The 20,210-nt window shown below is 35.1% G+C and overlaps 1 protein-coding gene across 1 annotated transcript; it reads left to right on the top strand.

Annotated features, from left to right (window-relative positions):
- The first annotated feature begins 5,479 nt into the window (after positions 1–5,479).
- Positions 5,480–20,147, top strand: LOC135688583 (glutaminyl-peptide cyclotransferase). Its single transcript, XM_065205502.2, has 7 exons — positions 5,480–5,968; positions 7,906–8,052; positions 13,399–13,674; positions 16,281–16,448; positions 17,329–17,428; positions 17,898–18,017; positions 18,583–20,147. The coding sequence occupies exons 1-7, from the start codon at positions 5,828–5,830 to the stop codon at positions 18,729–18,731; spliced, it is 1,101 nt and encodes a 366-aa protein (XP_065061574.2). The 5' UTR covers positions 5,480–5,827; the 3' UTR covers positions 18,732–20,147.
- Positions 20,148–20,210: the final 63 nt, after the last annotated feature.

Below are 20,210 nucleotides of genomic sequence, written 5' to 3' on the forward strand. Positions count from 1 at the left end.
ACATGAAGTACTTATGTTTACGGAGTTAATTCCCTTACAAAGTGCGTTATTTGCAGCTTTTTGAGAAGGAAATACAAATATTTGCTAAAAGTGTGCTTTATCAGATCGTAGACTATCATAAACATCGCTAACGAATTATGATTTATGAAAACAGGGTTATTTGTTCGGAAGCCCTAAAATTCTGCATCAAAATTGAAATTTGATCAGGAATGCAGCAGTTTCTTCAATTATAGTTATGTCCTCTTCAAACTTCTAGAAGAGTTTGTCATTATTTAGGAAGGGCTTCAATAGTTTCCTGTAAAAGTTGTCTGTAAAAAATAAGCGTGGACAATGTGGTGGATTTTTGCCGCTTCGTATTGCTTGTTTCTTCAGCTAGCCGAGCATAATTTTCAACTGAACTTTGTTTTCCAGCTTAAAGAACTGTCAGTTGAGTTTTGAAAACAAAATCAAATCCGATTTTCTTGCCTACAGCAGTAACAGTTCCTTGTCAATAAATCATATCATAATTTTAGAGAAGTACACTTCTCAATGTTTCTACACAGTTTTTTGGCAGTAAAGTTTTCGGACGGTAAAAATTTTGGACGAATTTTTGAGGATTAATGTATTCTGCCCAAACTTGTAACACGATGAAATTCCATTCCGTTCCAGAATAACGACAAAGAAGGAAAGCCAAGAACACTTTATCACTAAATATTGCGACATACAAGATACACGTTAGGTGATCAAGCATGCTGTTGTTGGTTGAATATAGGATGTAATTTTGGATCGTTCAAACGGCGCTTTGAAAATCATATTATGTGTGTAGACTTTTGTAGGGCTACTAGTTCAAAGCCTAAACAATTTCAATGCCTGCCAGCAGTCTTGTATACTACTCCAGAATTTTGCGAATTTTCAATGGCGCCCTCTTCTTCTCCTTCAAGCAATGCCGCTGTTGTTGTTTTTGTTATCGCAAATTGGTTTAGGACAGAGAGGTGAGATTTTGGCTTATTTGGCCAAAAGTTATAATTTCTCGTTTCCTACAGGACGTTTTACAGACTTCAGCTGTGACTGAAAACGTTTCTAGTTGTTGATGGGCAGTGTGATTAACTCTACCGGCAGTTGACAAACGGAGAATTTGTGGTTTTGGTGTTGACTAATTTTCTCTGAATTCTATGGTCCTTGAACAGATGCGTAACAAATAACGGACCAATAGCTTTGATACTTGTTTACGGAACATCCCATTTCTCTTTTATCATACATGAGGCAAATTACAGCTTTCTTCTTCTACAGTATTTTTGATGGATGTTATCTATCCTCCAATTCTACCTTTCTCACCACCCAGCGTTGACGGATTCCATAAACAAGCGACTCGTACAAGGTCGTACAAGTCATATACTTCTATAACTTTCTTCTTGAAAAGATTCATTATTTAGATCTTACTACAGGCTTTTGATTAATTTGTTGCTTCTTTTCGTGATATCAGTGGCAACAATTCAACTTTGGTCCATCTGGAATGCCGCAAGGCTCTGCTACAGGACCACTGCTTTTGCTGCTGTATAGAAATGGCACAAATAACGATTGAAAATCTAACAGTATCCTAAATCTGAATAGGATTATTACCAATCAACTAAGATGCTTCAACAAATTGATAATCTCAAAAACTTAAGCAAAACAAGCGATTTATCATATGTCAGCTGCAAAATTGCTAGTTTCTTTTTTCTCTGAACGTCATCATGCAAAAAGAGTTGAAATAGTAACACTGTAGCGCTCTTATAAGATTGATGGTATCACAACCGTACAAAAAACTACTTTGCCTTTCCAGCAATACCGAATAAATAATTTCTAGTAACTATCTTCACCTCCTCCTTTTTTTAGACTATTAGATTTTTAACCAATAATAATAACTTTCTATACTATCTGAACTTTTTTTATTAGACCTTTTCTCAAACATTTAGCATTTGTTAACGATTCTGTATTGAAATAAAACATCCTGCTTTCATACTTTCATGATTCAGTGCTCAAGCGTTTAAGTGCTCAGCCATTTTCAATCAGAAGATCGAAACTTACTGATTTATATGTAACTTATGTAAAATGCCTGACATGTTCCATGTTTTCATTAAATTATCGTTTCGAGTGTAGATTTTCTTAACTATCCGACCAAAGCAATCAAATCTTAGTAAGATATCCTTATTTTATTGTTTAAAAACATTTAACTGAATATGATCATTTAAAATATAAAAAAATTTGGCTCTTCTCTCATCAGTTTTTCTTTCAAAAGAGTACTTCCTCTCAAAACTGTTCTGCATTTATAACCTGAACCAATTTAAATTTGCCTTTTGCTGATTGTAATTCGTCACTGTACTTGAATTCAAACTGTTTCAATATTGAGTATCTTCTTCGTAATAGTTAATATTGGTGTTTTATTATATTTGCTATTTATTATAAATGTAAACAAAATCAAATCTGGAATGAAAACGAAAAATTTGAATGATTAAATAAACTCGACATTTAATCATTTTTTCCTCATCTCTCGAGGTAATTTAATTGTTCAATTTTTTAGTTTTCACTTCAGATTTGATTTTACTCTCAGTCATAATCAAAAGTAAATGCAATAAAATACAAATTACCACGAAAAAATCGCACATTATACAGTAAACTGGCACATTATAATTATTCGAGTGTTTAACACGTCAGGACTGACACATTCGGTAAAAATTCGCAAAGACTCCCTCTTCAATAAGCTTTTGATGGATGAAGGCCTCACTCGGAGGTTGCAATCGAAGAAAATCCCCCGATCTTTCGCCAGATATGTAAAATATAACTTTTGAACATTTGTGAAATCACCAGGTTAATTAGCGCTGAAATAACTACAGGCTATGTTATTCCCGAGTTTACTTCTTGGCAGTGGAATACAGTTTTGTGCTTTATTTATGAACATAGATATAACTGTCTTTTCATAGCATATGATCGTTAATAAGAGATTCACACCACATGATAAGATTTGCATCTTCGCGTGGGTGTACTGTCCTCCTTTCTATATTCATCAGCGTCCTGTTTATAGAGCATGGCTTGTAAGTAGAAAGAAGATTTTAAAGAGATAAGCCAAAGCCGCAAGATTGATAAGACTAATATTTCAGACTCATAAATTGTAGATGTCTTGGTTATCAAGTATTTTGTGAGTACTGAAACGGGTACAAAGGGGTTGTTTTGTCTCTTCTAGGTCCTTATGCATCTTCAGCAACAGTTAATTTGTGTTTACTCAAAGATGCTGATTCACTGGTTCGAACTTTCCACAATTTGGGCATCAAGTTATTATTTCAGAATTTTGTGAGTTTCTGAAAATGAAGCATATTCCGTATTGCTTTCACAAAATGCTCCATAAGTATAATATTAGCTGCTCCAAACGATAAATGGAATTATTTACATATTGCTTCGGACTGCATATAACAAAATCAAGAGTGAAGGCATTGAAAGGAGTCATTCACACTAAGCAGACGTTATACTGTGTGTAATTATAAAGGAGTCGAAAGAGATGGGTATTTAATTCAACCATTATTATGGATGTGTATTTCATTCAACCATTATTCAGCAAGCTACACACAAAACTCCTTGTGACACAACTGTTTCTGTACGAAACACAAGTCAAAATAATCGATTCATCTTAGAATGAGGCATTCGTAGAGTGTCTAGACGCTTTTTGCGATTAGCAATCGTTTTATGTGAAGGCCTTGTTTTAGTTAAGGTTTGCAAGCACCCAAGAATTCTTCCAATTGTCAGTTAGTTTTTTATTGGCAAAACTGAATGGAAATCAGGGGGAAATTAAGAGCAATTTGAATTCGATAGAACTGAAATTCTCAATTGGTCAAGTAAAATGTTTTTATATTCACGAAGACAGAAATTTACCTGTTAATTTGGAATAAAGTGTTCAAGAATGAGCCTGTAACTAGAGTTGCTCAATTAACAGCTGTACCACTGTGCATTAACAAAAATCTCCTTTCTGGTTGAATTTGGCAACGCAGCACGCCAAGAAAGCCTGGTATTAGCTTCCAGAAAAGCCATTTTGGCGGAGGTATGTTCACCAGCGCGATTGTTCGTTCGAAATCAATAATTTAAGAATGAGAACAGCGCTAGATCTGCCACAGAGAGAAAATTCTTTATGAAAGTTGAGGACCGACGTTAAATTATTCCAAATTTGACATAGAGGTTTAAGATTTTGATCATTTCACAGCTTTATTTGCATGTTCTCGTATAAGATTACATGAAAAATTTATACAGAGGCTGCCAAACACTGCAATATAGCGTACTTATATTAAAATGGTAGAGGTCCAAAGCGAGAAATCAGCTATGTTGTCCGAAGCTTTGATTTCCTTAACCTCTTTTGTAGGCAAGGGACTCGATAAACCAGGTGTCCATTTCTCAAGCCAGTATTCATTCCTTGATTTCAGCGCGGGGAAGTCCGTTATACAGTAAATTCTGACACGTTTGTGGCGTTCAAGGAAAATTCTTATTGGAGCAGGAGGGTCTGGGGCTACACCCGCAAGGAAAAATTCTTAACACCATCCATACTGGTAGGTTGACAAAGGTTTTTTCTATCTACAGACTTTTTAGTAATGCTTTTGAGACATTTTAAACACTTAATCAATGATTTAAAAGGGCTGAGACGAGAAGATTTCAAGTGGCGTTGGTCCGGGCGGAAGCCAATACCAATGCCATTGGTGGACTAACTGGGCCCTATCCCCCACCCCCAAGTTCTCGGCAGGATCAATTTTGTATTTCGTCTGAATACGATGAAAAAATGTTGGGGGAGGGATAATATTTTGGCAACGTACTTTTTGTGATGCAATCCCACGATTTTGAAACTGACTTTACGCAGCCAGAAGGTAATCATGGGCGTTCCATTCAGGTAAAATTGGCGTTCCTTGTTGGTTAAAGAGCGTTTTCTGGGTGTAAAAAGGGCATTGCCTAATTTTCCTACTTTGTTCCCCCCTCCCACTCAAGGGCCTAGTATTGGCTGGCGCTGCCACTGTTAGAGACTGATATGGTGGTGCGGGGAAGATCTTGTACATGCACTTGAATGAATGCAGACTGGCTCCCAAGTGCTAAAACTAAATGTAACATGTACATGATAAATTGCGGAGTTTACCCAAATAATTTCATTCTATTATGATTTACCTGGAGTTCTGGGCATAGACCATTAGTTTGAGAATTAAAAAAATCGTTGTCAAAGGTAATGATAGCTAAAAGTCAATTATATTTTGAAAAAATAGAATAATATTTTTCAATGAATCCTAGACTAGTAGGAATTCTTTGAATCAAAGTTGATGCACAAGATCGCTAGCAGTTTGATGTCTATTAAAAAATTAACCATTGCAACATAGTGAGCTACTAATGAGAGGGGCTTCAGTTTGACATACACCAGGGATGGTTACCCTGTTACCCTCATCTTGTTGGCCTCGTTATAAACTGGGTTTGCTCAAATAATTTTCTGTGTCTTGCTTGTTTTGTTGTTGCTGCTTGGGTTGAGGACATAGAGCACCGACTGAAGGGAACAGAACACCTGCACCAGGAGAAAAGCGAAGCATTCTCAACTTGATTCAAAGGATTTTTTCTGTTTGAGAAGAACTGCAAGGAAATTGTATTGTCTCGCGTGATCAATGGCGCACTGGATAAGCGGATGATACTCTGATTGTCCGCTAAACCAGACCGGTCCGCAGGTGTATTAGGCCCAAAGGCCACTAATTCTGGGCTATAAATAGTTAAAAGAGTTCTCTCTTTCGCAGATGCTCTCGTGGCTCGCTTGGAAACACACTGAATATTCAAAAGGATCAGGACGGTCGCATTTTCCAATATGAACTTTTTTAAAGGACAGTTTTTCATTTTGATATTCATTGCCGCAAACTCGATAAAAGAACACGAGTGCTCGTTTTCGCGGAAGGCCAAGAAAAGTCAAACGGAGTCGGAAAATGGAGAATTACTTTCTTTAAAGAGGGTATGTGTAAAATTATTTATAATCTTAGACGATTTTTAGTCACTGAGAAAGTAATGGTTTTATTTTCCTTTTTGATTTCTTGGACGTTTTTAACAGCTCAGTTGTTTAGTGTTGTTGGCAATACCTGTTAAAAAGGTCAAGTGTGCTTAAATTCCGTTTCAAGGAAGGTATGACATCGTGTTCCTATTCAGTCTGTGAGGATACATCCGCTTAGGTTTCGTTCTCTTTTATCAAAGAAACTCTTCGAAACGAAGTTTCTCGTGAAAATTCTCCTCATTGAAAAAAGAAGGTCTTCTTTTGAGTGAAGTTTCAGATTGCTAATGAATGGGTTTTTTCATAACCTGCCCTTGGAGATAAGAAATGGTTTTGATGATAAAGAGACCTCTGAGAGTTTTTGTCATGAAACAAGTTTAATCAGCGAAAAGTGGGCGATTTAAATGTTTTTCTTTGATCTTAACTTTTCAAATTTCTTAAAACATGTTTCCTGATCGTGAAAAATGTCATTCATTCTCTGACATTTTCCCAATTTTTTGCGTTTTGTGAACTCTCTTAAAAACTCAGAATAAGTTAATTTACAATTTTTCTTTATAATTTTTAAAAGGAACATTTTTGTTATTCATCAGGTTTATTGTTTGTTATTTCTCATTTAAAAGGTCTCAATAGAGATTTTTTCACTGCTACTATGTTGCTATCTCAAGACACTTTTTGCATGAAAATTCAGGGATCCAGTTTGGCAGCTTAAATCATCTGCATTTACACCCTATGAAATTAAATTCATGTTTTCCAACCAGTTCTTGGTTACACCTGAGATTGAATACCTAAGAATTTTGTTAGATATGAATAATTCTTTAATGTAATTGAAGTAACTCTGTGATTTTAAATTTTTCTATCCATCTGTCATCTATAGTCTATCCCTGTATATTAATGTTTGGTTGAAATAACCTTCTTCTGTTTTCAAAAAACAAAACTGCTATATTCTATATACTTGAAGTTAATTGAACTTTAATCTTTCAATGGCTTGAATCTTCAAGAATCAATCATTTGGCCTTCTTTAGAGAGTTTTCTTGTCTTTTTATATGAGCATCAATGATAGGTTCTCTAGATAAAGCTTATTGAACAGCAAACAGGGTTTGAAAGCAAATGTATATAATGATACTGCTTAGCATCAAAAAAGATTTACCATGCTTAGATTAGCAGTTGAGAACTTGAAGGATCAAAATTCATTCCAATCAATCAAAAATTTATATTCTATCAGACAAGGCATTTGCAACATTAATATTCCAAGCCATGAAATGTGAATCTGAATTTCTTAAATGATAAATCTAGATGAAAATGATGAATGACAAACATTTTTTTCTAACATAACTTTTTTTGAATTATAGACAACTGCAAAACCATGCTCATAAAAGAAGTTATTTATGAATTTTCCTAACTTTGAAATGTTGCTAAGCTATTCTGCTGAATTTTGCAAATACCTCTAATTCAGTTCTTGTTTTCAGTAATGTTTATTCATATAAGTAATTTTTAGCTCAAATAGGCACTGGTTATGACTTTCATTTAGGTAGATTCAAAATGGAATTTTCTATAAAACTTATAAAAGATGCTTCTGTTTCTAAGAGCAGCAGCAAGGTTTTGATTCAAACATGATGTTGATAATAAATATTAGATTTAGGTATTTCAAATAATGATCAGTAATGATCTGGTATTTTAAATGTGATGATCTTTTATATTGCAATATGCAATTTTGTTTACCGTAATTTTTTTACTTTTTATGTATGAACCTTTGAACTGTCTGCAAAGGTCTTAGCTTATAAAACTTTAGCTTGGAGCTTATAAATCTCAATAGAAATTTACTATATATTCAATATTATAAAGTATTTTTTATGATAAATTTAATCTGTTGCATTTGAATGCAATTAGCTTCTTTTCTTCTCCAGAAATACCATAAGCTCCTGGAGCTAAGTAAAAGAGGAATTAAGAGATTGGTTGATCTGAATGATTATCAGAGGTTTTATAACAATTACCTAAAGAAGATTTTGCGTGTCCGTGTTCCTGGCACTGTTGGTCATAGAGAAGTAAAACAGGTAAGTCTTTTTTTAATCTACAAAGAGTGTTGAAAACAACTGATCAAAGATAACAAGGGGTGGCTGATAGTCTCATTGCATAGAGGTTTTTGAAAGACAAGTCACTAGCTACAAATGTTGATGATGAAAATTAGAAAGAATTTCAATAAATCACACGTATGCAAAACAGAAGGTTTCTCAGTACTATTTTGTTTTAATGTTTAACTAATTTTCATCAGTTTATGCTCTATCTTTGCTTCTAACTGGTGACATATAGGGGATTTTGGTGTTGGACTAGGCTCAATCATTTCTACACAATGCTCTGTTAGTTCAATATTGGAAAGACAGTGGTCATCTGTAGTGCTTCAGTTATAGGACTTTCTTTGTTATTTTTCTTTGTTATATTCTATTTCATGTTTTCTTGTGTTACATTTTTACTCTCTAAAAAGTAGCTCTTTAGCTTTTGATATTTAAGAAACTCAAAAAAAGCTTTTAGCATTGAAATAAAAAAAATAACAAATTGAGTGTTATTCCCAAGCTTAGTTTGTTAGTAAGGAATAAGAGTTATTCCTTACTACTAAATATTACTAATAAATCTTCTTGGTATCAGTTAAAAGTAGCACTTCCTGGTGTCTCAACCCTTTGTTCAGCATCAATGTGATCTGAAAACATTATTCTTATATCTTCAAGATATTTTTTTATTCACAATTCACATGACCCTAGGCAGTGTACCTGTAATGGAAGAAATTCTCATTTTTGGTGAATTTTTACTCAACCCGAAGCATGGTGAAGAGATAATATTTTCAAGATTCACAAATTGTTTAAATACTGTTCATACTTTCAGTGAGGATATGCAGGAGCTATGTCTGTCTTAAAATTGTAGAAAATATTAAGAAATTGTGACCTTTATATTGTATGTTAATAGAAATATTTTTATCAAAATTGATAGTGAGTTAATATCGTGAAAAATAACTAAAAACACACAAATTTTGACATTACAAAGTACTGCTGATATTTTGATTTGGTTGGGATATTTATCAGGCAAACATGACAGAACATGATATGTACAAGAGTTCATCAGCCTCTATTTTATTTTGCTTTTTACCTCAACCTCGCATGAAACATTCACATCTTCAACGTTGGCAAGTTCTTTTATGTTTTTTCATTTTCCACTCTCTTACAACCTCTCTGCCAGTTCACTCAGTCAGTCATAATTAAATTATTTCATTTTATTGAGTTTTTCTTCTGAATGCAATAACATAATGGGGTTGCACAAATGTTTGAGGAATAAAACTTGTTGATTTAATCCCATAACACTCATGTTATTGTCAAGACATAAAATTTTAAATTTTCATTGCTTGCTATCATAAAATATTAATGCATTCAATGTTGAGTGATTTGTTATCAACATCCTGTTCAAAGAACGCCATTGCTGTGTGTTTGCACACTTTGCCTGCTCACACGCCAATTATTTCAAGTTTCAAAACATCTGCCGCTGTTCGACATTTTCACCCAATCGTCATCTTTCTCACCCAGACAACTTTTTATGCTCACAAAATGAAAGGATGCTGAGCAAAGATCCTCGATGACGTAGGAAGGCAGTCAATTATACTGATAGTCAGGTCAAGTGTTTTGATTCTGCTAAGGTTTTTTACTTATATTTCATCTGCTTTCGCCAGCCTTCTCTCGGCCATTTTTTCTTCCTTTTTGTTTTTTGACCTGTCTCTGCTGTTTGAGAAGGCAGCAAAGTTGTGCTCATTAGAAAGATGTCAAATGCACAACTAAAAATCATTTGAAGCACCAAGTCTCATTGTAACTGGCAAAAAGCAACCACGCTTGGGGAAAGTCTTATCATATCGTCTTTTCCTGTCTTGATACTGTCGTTAGGCCTACAATATAATGTTTGGAACATGATTTGCTCCTAAGATCTCTTTTCCCTACTTTATTGAAAGCCGTTTTGATTCCTATCTATAATTCAAAGCAAAGTCAATCGAATATCATTTTCAATAATGTACGGGAAAAGCTTTGATCCCTCCACAAAATATTCCAAAAGTCTCCAAAGCCTATCTACTTTTGCTTTCCATTTCTTTCACGATCATATATGGTTTCCTCCATCATATAGCCTGCTTAAAAGGTTAACGGAACAGGCATGTAAAAGTCTCTGTTGCCTGTATTTATCAGCTTTGCATCGACACACGTCATTGCTTTGAAGGACTAGTAGAAATTCGAAGCTTTGGATTGGACAATTGGCCACTGTCCTGTAAGATTATTCAGATTCAGCCGGCAGTTTGTGACTAAGAATCAAAGATTATTTGAAGAAAATTATTTGAAATCAAAGACTAATGAGAGCGATGGAATTTTCAAGAGGGATAAAAGTGTAGGAGGTGATTGCTTAACCAAGATATGGCAAAATTCAGATAGCTTGCGATTCATTGTGCATAGCTGAATCTCAAAGAAGTAATATTTTAAACCATTGGCATCGAATGCAGTCTAGCCGTGCTGTTTTTAAGACAGCGTTCTGATGGACATGGAAGGGTCTGGCCTGGTTTCTTATTCGGGTTGTTGTTTTGCACAGAAAACCGATTCGAAGCAAGAAGAGCTCCACATCCCTTTTGCGAAGCTAAAAGGCTTCTCCTTCTCTCAAGTTACAGTATTTTCTATCTAAACTTGGAAATTAATTTTTGTTTGTAACGTTTCATACTCAGCCGGTGAAAGCATTCTTGCAGTGTGTTGCAAAATCTTTTCTCGTCAAATTTTGGAACATGAGTCTACTTAGTCGATGGCCAAAACGAGAAGCTCAGTCAAGAACCCTAACGTGTCTGTATGAAGCACAAAGGTCTATTCAGGGCCAGCGAAATGTAACTGAAAGTGGAGGGGCCAAAATGTCAAAGTCTTGATAGGGCTTAGGAATGGCCACCACCATGGTTGGCGGCAAGAAACAGTTTAGAATTATTGTATCTTAAGGATGGCCAAAGACTGTATCGAAAATGAATTTTAACTATGTCCCATAGTCTCGTCTGTTAGAATGTTGACTTGAAATAGGAAAGGTCTTGCAAAGTTTTAGAATAGCCTTTATAATATAGCCTTATATATAACTCTTTTTTAGGTATTAGAGTACCCAAAATAAGATGGAGGAGAAAAATAAATGAAACACGGTTTAATGAAGAACATTGATAATGAAATATCAACAGAAGAACTTTCACCTAAAAGTAAAAGATTAAACATTTTTGTACAGTTGGGATGTTATTTGACAACATCTGATCTTAAATTGTTCTGCAGTAAAGTGCTTTGTATGTTTCTGAGAAATTTTTCGTTAACAAATAGACCTTGTGAGTCAAGCTTTGGCCATAAAAGAAACGAAACTTCGTCAATTTGTGCTAGCACGAAGTTACTCTGGATCTGGTTTCTCAATCCTTAGCCAGGCTGTTGTGACTCGTTGTACAACTTGGACATGACCGATTTCCTCGATCAGATTCCAATATTCAATTTTACATATGTTTTTTATGGTAAGACAAAGCAAACAAGCTAAAGTTAAGGGCATATTTGAGGGAATACTAGGTATAATTACTTACAGAATGATATACTACATTTCTTTCCACTTTTGCCTATAATTTTTTTGGTCTGCAGAGAAGTGGGGTTGGACATGCCCCCCCTGCCCCCCGGTTTCGCCGGCCCTGCTATTGTCAATTCTAGCTACAGTTGCCTTGACCCCGCTCTCTGGATTAAAGTTTTTAGACAGGAGTATATGTCAGACAATGATTGCTGCACTAAAAACAATTCTCTGCTTTCATCAAGTAGCTTTTTGCTGGGCTGTATCTCAACTTCAAGATTGTTTTATTCTTCTTTAAATTACAAAGTGACTGGCCATCTCACTACTGTGTGTTTTTAATTTAAAGAAGCCAGTTGCCTCACAGTGATGCTGTTTTTCTCAGTCATTTTGTAGTTGTCGATCATCTGGGAGCAGTTTGCCTGTGAATGTTTTGAATTTTTATAAAGAATTGTCGCTTTGTGCGTACTTAGGTCGTGGCAAGTACTTTGCTCATTTAAGACACAGGGCTACAAGGACGGGTTAACATGTCATAGTCAAATAAAGGGTGAAACAAAGGGCCGAAATTTAGCACTCCTAGTCTGTGCACGTCTGCCCTTTTAAATTTCAAGATCGACACTTTACAGAAGTCAATGATCAAACATACATTTTTCATTCAGTTGAAGCATTCTTGGGTGACCTCTTTTTTAGAATTCAGAGTATACATTAATGTTGTTTTGAAAGTTTTCTATGCGAAAACATTATGTTCAGAAGATTTCATTTTTTCAAAGATGTGTTATAAACATTTTATAACTGAGATCAAAACATGAACTTGGAATGACTGAAAATCATCATGGGAGGTTTGTTAAGAATTGAACTGTATCCAAAACACGCAGAAGTTATTTTCGTTACTGCGGTGCACTTTCAAACATTTTTTTTGTAAAACTTATTTTCGAATGAGATAGTCAAATCCGTTGCACCATTTTCAATTCTCATCCATCCATCGTGCTTTGCGGTGGTCTAGCCGCACGCCCGGAGGCTGCATGCCTCCAGCCACGTGATTTGTAAATTTCTTAATAATAAATTCCATAAGCCTAAGGGAAAGGGGGGATATTTTTAGTAACAAAGCATCACCATAGCTACTTGTGAATATTTTGTTTATTCGTTAAATTTCCGAATTCAGTCGGAAGTCGGAACGTGATGTTGCTTGCAGAGAACTACAACATCCAAACAACCGCCCTTTATTTCAAGTAATATGCGTGCTATCGTTGTATTAAGACCGCTATATACTTGTTAATGCCATTGCTTGAAAAATTATGCATCACAATTTCTTACAAAGTTTTGCAGCCCTGATTCGGGTGTAAGTCGAATATTTTGTACGGACTCGGTTGCCATGTTGTATGTTGACAATGCTTTCGATATATTTAATTGCGACGGTTTAAAGTAGATATTTTCTAAAATACAATCCACTCCACCAATAATTTTTATAGAAGTGAAATCTTCACCTGGAAGTGTTTTGTGGACTTGTTTTTAGCAGAAAATGTATACAATTTTACACGACAAGGACTTTAGTTTTGCATGTTTGAACATAGGCAGAATTTTCGTTTCCTTACCCAGTCCCGACCTCAAAATTCTGCCAAGTAATTTCTTCTTTGACTGTTATTTCTATGCCTATTTTTAACTGTTATTTTCTTTATTTATGATTCAGTATGCCAATCAGATATCGGCTTGTAATGTCATTACAAGTGCTAAAATTGCTTAAACCTTTCACTGCAAACCATCGTTTACATAAACGTGTTGCTCATGTAAGCCTGTCTTTAAGTTACAACTTTCCTTTGCAGTTTATTATAAAGACAATGAAAGATCTAGACTGGGATGTTAAGGTGGATGAATTTGAAAGTCAAACACCTTTAGGAGAACGCAAATTCACAAACGTCATAGCAACCCTGGACCCCAATGCAGATAGGCGCTTGGTTTTGGCATGTCACTACGATTCCAAACTAATGGAACCTGTCAATGGCAAATACTTCAAAGGTGCTACAGATTCTGCTGTTCCTTGTGCAATGATGCTGGATATAGCAAACACATTGCACCAAAAACTCAAGAAGAGATCCACAGTGAGTGCTAAATTTCCTATATTCGAATCTCTACGTACAGTTAAATTTTATCTTCTATTCAAATTTAACTTTGTTAATTATTCAGCCATCTTGTTTTTGTTGATGTCATAGAAATGCTTGTTCGCATAAAGGGGGATTGGATCGAGCCGAGAGCTCTCTTGATATCTTAATGAATGTATAAGACAGTATAAATCACGTGTTTATGGCGCTTTAGGAGCCTGTTTTAAGTGTCTGTGAGTAGGAAGATAACTAGAATCAGAGTCTTTATGACCGGAATCGATTGTATCAAGAAACTTTTAGCTCAAGCTTTAGGTCAACATTGCCATGAATGTTGTTTTAGAAGCTGCTGCTCAGATTTGGATTGGAATTACGCTATGTTTAAGGGAATGGTGCAAGGTAGATTGATTTCTCCACTTGCTTAGTCTGTTTTTCCTGAAGCGAACAATGGATTAAAACTCTCCTAAAGACATTTCTTGACACGACAGCATAAAAATGCTGCATTTTTCCATTGTGTGCAGACTTAAGAAGAATCCATTCACATTTTTCAAAGAAGAAAATCTGGAGAATAAATTTTGAAGTTTAGTTTTTTGCACCTGTCTCGAACATTTTCACAGAAATTTGGCTTAAAACTAAATCGTTAATCTTGTTTTGCTTGTTTTAGTCTTGTGTAATATTTTCCTTCATCATTACAGTGCTGTTTTGTTCAACCTTTTCTAAGTTCGAGATGCATCTGTTCTTGTGTTTTGTGATTTTTCTCAAGTGAAAAGACCACTGGGTGTCTTCTGTTTATTGTGATTTCCCGTCGATTATTTCGTTACGTCAAGATTCGTCAAGATGGGTTTGATTCGATACAGCGCGAAGCGATTGTTGTGAAATATCATCTGCTATGTGAAATGTCTTTAGAGGAATGAATGAATGAACGAATGGCTTTCCTTTGTCTAATCAAGAAGTCTCATCTCGCTATTCTATATGAAATATCCAGGTTTTTTGCGATTTCACGTTCAGATTGATCAAGAACCCAGCTAGCTTAACCTACATGGCGCTTATACCGATTTAGAAGAGACTTTCCCTGATAAAAATTATTATTTGCTTGAATTTTGATTATTCTTGCTTGACAAATTTCTTGCTTGAAACTTCAAATAAAAAAACGCCTAATGCACTTATTGTTAGCTTATCATGAGACCGTCTTCCTTTGAGTTTTTTCATGAAGCGAGCTCGCTCTTGGCATTCAAGAGAAATAAGACAAAACACTTTGCTATTTGACTTGCTTAAAGGGACTATGTCCATACGACATTTATATTTTCATTGATTCGACTATGCAATAGACCTATTGTTACGTATCCGATCGGCAACGTAGGACTTATTCTCAATGCCTATTGTTTACTCTGAACGGTTCTCTGACAGGACAAAGTGCCTTTAAGGTGAAATCACAAGAAAATAACACATTCCTGATGCTTCAATGATGATTTTCTGCTATCATTTTAAACATAACTTCCTAAATCAAACAAAACTCTCACAACGGTAGATTTTGATTATTCCGTGGGACATAAGCATGCATGTATGTTGTGTTTGATTTCCTTCCAAGGCGTGTAGCCTGCCAATTACAGCACATCCTTGTCGTTTTTCTAGTTCCTAAGCCAAAAGTATTTCCTACCCCCACGCAATAATCGGATTTCAGGATGCACTTTACCAAATCTTCCGCCAAATCTGTCAGCTGGTTCACACTGTTGTTGGAAAAGTATATTCAAGTTCTCAAATGTTTTAGTTCTCACGCTGCGAATGACCCAAGATTCGCGGTTTCGTCTAAAATTGGGAGTTTTGATCAAAATTTAGCAACATCCCCATCTGTCAGTAAAGGGAGAGCTACCACTTGTAATCGAATTATCTTTTTCTGTTATAGTAATTATCATATTGCTGTCTAGAGTGCTCAGCTAATCGGAGCGATTAGATAGACTAAAATAAACAGACTTTTGTGACCTAACTCTGAGCTACCTGATGATTCTTTACACATGGAATATATACATATATATATTTCAGTATATTTATTTTAGTTTTTGCATGAATATTTACAAGCTAAAAACAGAAAAATAAAAATCACGCTAAGATTTATTTAAGCACATTCTCTCCCATGAAATGAAGCTTAAACTCAGTTTTTGATGAAAATTTGATATCATCATGGAGGTATCTTGCAAGTCTGCTTCATCTTTTATATACCAGAACGATGATTTGCCTATCAACTAAGACTTTTTGTAGAGAACATTATATAGGAATGGCTGAATGTTTTAAAGTTGCTGATTGTAAGTAGCATCAGGAATTGGCGTAGCTAGATTTCAAGGAAGCTGGGTCGTTTCAAGGTAACATACACTTTCAACAGTGATTGGTAAGAGTCAAATATTGTTTAATAAAGTTTAATAAAGTTTGAAAAATGGTAGATTGAAACATTGTTTGAATTTTGCCATACAACTGAGAGTTTTTCAGAAAAGGTCTTATTGGCGGAGGTCTTAGCAACTAGCTAGGGACACTAAAGACTGGTTTTGTAACAAACAATCCACCAAAACATTGAATTGGAGTTTGGTTTACCAAAAGCTTGTTTTATTGTTTTACAGGGGAGCAATGTAACTCTACAGCTGTTTTTCCTTGACGGTGAAGAAGCGTTCGTTGAATGGACGGATCAAGATTCTATATACGGAGCTAGGCATCTTGCAGATGTGCTTGCTCGGAAACCACACCATAACGAAAAATACAGATCTAATCACTCAATGCTTGATTCAATCGTAAGTTTAATTTGAAGCTTACTCTCTTATCACCCTGCGCTGATTTTGAGTATGAATATGTGTTTCTATGGAAACAATCGCAAATATATTTGCAGATGGATTCTAAGAATTGATTAAATGCTTCAAATTGATTTTGAACTAAATAGTGGAGGTGCTTAAGAGGGGTAATTTGAAAAAGGGGTTGCTGACAAAGAGACTATAACTATTTTAGGGATTGTGTTTTCAAACGCATTTGGACTTATAATAAAATAATAAAAATAAACTTCTTTCTTACACATCGTTTTGGCCAATAATTTTAATGTAAGAAGCTGAAATCTTTGTGCATTAACTGTTTTGCATTTATGATTTGCTTGGATAAGAGATCTTATTTTGATATTGTTTTGATATTCTGACTTTTTGCCTGTTCGTATGAGCATACGTATCCAATCTTTCAGCCGATAAGGTAACAGGCGAAATGAAGTCTACACATTTCTGCATGCAAATTTCATCTCATCCTCCAGCGGGACGTCATTTTTTTGTTATCGAATGTGAACTTGGCGCATATTTGAGAATTTCATCGCACTTCCAAGCCAGTATAGCGTTTATGTGAACATTCCTACTAACACATTCATACAAACAAAAGACTGGAATCACAAAGTTTTGTATAGAAAGGCTGTACCTCGCGTTCCAACCCATGGGCTTGGAGCTGTGATAATTCTACTCAAGTAACAGATCCTTAGAAGGCCCAACCAATGCTCTCCTGTCTCTCAATGCTCAACCAATGCTCTTTGCAATTTTCTGAAATACCGATATCCCTAGCATCAATCCAGGGTGTCCCTATACGATTTCATTATATCTCATATATTCATTCTGAAAACTTTTTTAACTTCATCTTTTTAAGGATGTGTTTGTTTTACTGGATCTCATCGGTGCTCCGAATCCCCAGTTCTTGGATTTGTTTGAGGACACTTCAAAATGGTACAGAGAGTTGCAAGTAATTGGTGAGTCATTAACCTAAGCTAAGTCATTAATCTGTTACAATTCACGGCTCTCTCTACCTTCACCTTTTGAGTTCTGAACACTGGAAAGTGTATTGCAAAAAGTATGGTCATTCAAAAAAAATACGAGGTAGGGAACGTTGGATAGATGAAAACTGTTTTTTCCAAAGCGACTCTGAAATTCAAAGTAACGTTTTCCTTTTTCCGTAATCTCAACCTCGGGTGTCGTTGTGCCAATGGAATCTTCCATCATTTTTGTTTACTAAAACATTTTGCTTTTACGAATAATTTTATTACACTTGTTACACTGACTCGTTATTTGATTATTCCATTGTCTGATAAAAATAATCATTGATAAAACATTCATTTCATATTGATAGTGTGATGAATCGATATTTATTGTCTTTTCTATTTTTTTCTTAGAATTATCAAATCTAAACTCAGCTAAAATTCATCTTTTGATATTCTTCAGAGCAAAAACTTGCTTCAACCAACCAGCTTGAGAAATACCCCTATCAAAATCCTTATTTCCCTGGAAAGCCAAGAATGCCCTTGTACATCGAAGACGATCATTTACCATTCTTAAGAAAAGGTGCGTATTTATCATATCTATTTTAGATCTTATACGATATTTAGGTATCTGCCTCCTAACAACATACCCGAAGAGTTGCACTTTCTAAAAATGAAAAATTGTCCATGTCTATCCTCGATCCTAACTTGTTTGTTTATCCTCATCATAGAACTTTTCGCGACCCATTTCAAATATTTATTGAAGGAAAAAGAAATGTCCAGAACACAGTTGCACCTCCTGTTTTTGTTGCAATTTTGAATGCCTTTTCAAGTTTGAAATGGCACAGCTCAATCATGCTTTTCGTTCACTGTTCCTAAGCTCATAAGCGGAATTCTTCGTTGCTCTGCAGACATATTCGACAACCAAAAAAACAGGTCCTGACAAAAGCAAAATGAAATTAATTCTCACTTCAGATTCGAATGATATCTGCTCCACTTAAGCTATTAATCAGCGGATCTAAATTTTTTTCATTTCTTGAATATTCATTGTAATATCATTTGAATGTTTTTAATCACTGACCCTTCTGCTTAATTGAATGAAAAACGCTCTGCTTCCAACCAATTGTCAAGCTTGCTTTTGTTCATAGGTGTTCCGATTTTGCACATGATAAGTGTACCATTCCCAACTGTATGGCACAAAATGACAGATGATGAAGCTGTTCTGGACCAAGCATCAATCGAAAATCTTCTCAAGATTCTTAGAATCTTCGTTGCACAGTACCTGCACTTAAAGTAAGAAAATGATATATGTCGTACCAGCAGAAACTTAAAATTGGAAGTATAGATAGTTATGTAGTTCTGTTGAAGTTCCCATCTACCGAAGAATGATTAAACTATTGCCTTGAAATCAAGTGTTATTAGTTTTGATTTTCCCACCTAGCTCCTTTAAGGCTGTTATTATTTGCTTGTTAGCTGCAGTTTCGCAGTTTCCCAGATGTTATAATCCAGGGTTCTCGAAGCTTTCTACAGATGGATCAAAGTTTATAATACATAAAATTACAGATTGCATGATATTATGGTCGTTTAACCGCCCAGGACAAGATTTTTGTTAACATAGCTAAAATGTCCATACCAATATTTTATACTTTAAGCTGCTTTATTCCTTAACGGTGCTGCATTTAACTACCTGCCCATGTAGTGGTCAGTTACAGTTTGTGCATCTGATATACGAAGTCGTTGTGCCGTTGTGCCTTGTGCCACGTCAGCCTTTTTTGATTCTGTGATAGATGGGAATTTTAGTGATATTTTATATATCGGGGTTCTGTCAATCGATATTCTCATTTTCAGAAAAATTATGGAAAATTTATGGTTTTGTTGTTAAGCAACCTCTATATTAACAAATTTATGCCATGGACGGTGTATTTTAATGTAGAAAAAACATTCATTGTGCCCCTATTACTATAAACTCTACGAGTAGTCTATCCGACAAAGTCTATTTTAAGAATATCTGATTTTCTAATACCTTTTCTGTTTTGCAACGCAGTATGTATGAAGACACTGCCGTCTATTTCTCCACAACATTCAATAAATAAAATTCAGCCACCCTGATACCTAATCAAGGTATGCTCACCGTGAACATGCCATTAATAAAGCTCCAAAAAGTGAGAGAGATTGGCTAGAAATAACAAAAAGCACCCAAAATTAGAATTCTTATCTAAAATTTTTGAGAGGCATTTAGACCTTTGGCATTGTAGTGTTCAGATTATCTCATAGTACGACTCATTATGATCACTTCATCACCATATCGATATCTATGGCCACATAGAGCCTTTTTCAATTGATTAGAAATTCCCCTAACTCATTTCTTCCGTCTCTTTTACACCGTTAGTGCTTTCTTCTCAGATAAACTTTAAAGCCGAGCGTATTCAATGTGCTGTGTTGCATTTTAGTGTAGCTAATTTTAACTTTTCAGATGATTGGGGGTTTTTAGTATCAGAGTAAATTGAAGATAGTATCACAGATAAACCTGCGAAAATAATAGTATTAGTGTATTCAGGCCTTTAAATGTTGTTAAGCACAATGTATATTGACTATACGTTGCGAATTAGTTTATTTTAGAAATATCGGGGTTTATTTTTAAAGAAATATCGTATTTACTGGCTATATCCAGGAATCACCGGATTATGTCAACATCAGTGAAAACCGAAAAAGATGAAGCAGTTGTTTTTCGGTCTCGATATTCTTTTATTCTAGAGGTTTACTTCATTCAAATTTA

This window comes from Rhopilema esculentum, chromosome 10, assembly GCF_057945365.1.
Source record: "Rhopilema esculentum isolate cy_ngs chromosome 10, ASM5794536v1, whole genome shotgun sequence".
NCBI lineage: Eukaryota > Metazoa > Cnidaria > Scyphozoa > Rhizostomeae > Rhizostomatidae > Rhopilema > Rhopilema esculentum.

What these genes read in the sequence shown, in the direction of transcription:
- LOC135688583 (XM_065205502.2), top strand. Translation starts at nt 5,828, where the DNA reads ATGAACTTTTTTAAAGGACAGTTTTTCATTTTGATATTCATTGCCGCA. An exon ending in GTCATAGAGAAGTAAAACAG is followed by an intron (nt 8,053 to 13,398) that starts GTAAGTCTTTTT and finishes TTTCCTTTGCAG; the next exon opens with TTTATTATAAAGACAATGAA. An exon ending in TTTACCATTCTTAAGAAAAG is followed by an intron (nt 18,018 to 18,582) that starts GTGCGTATTTAT and finishes TTTTGTTCATAG; the next exon opens with GTGTTCCGATTTTGCACATG.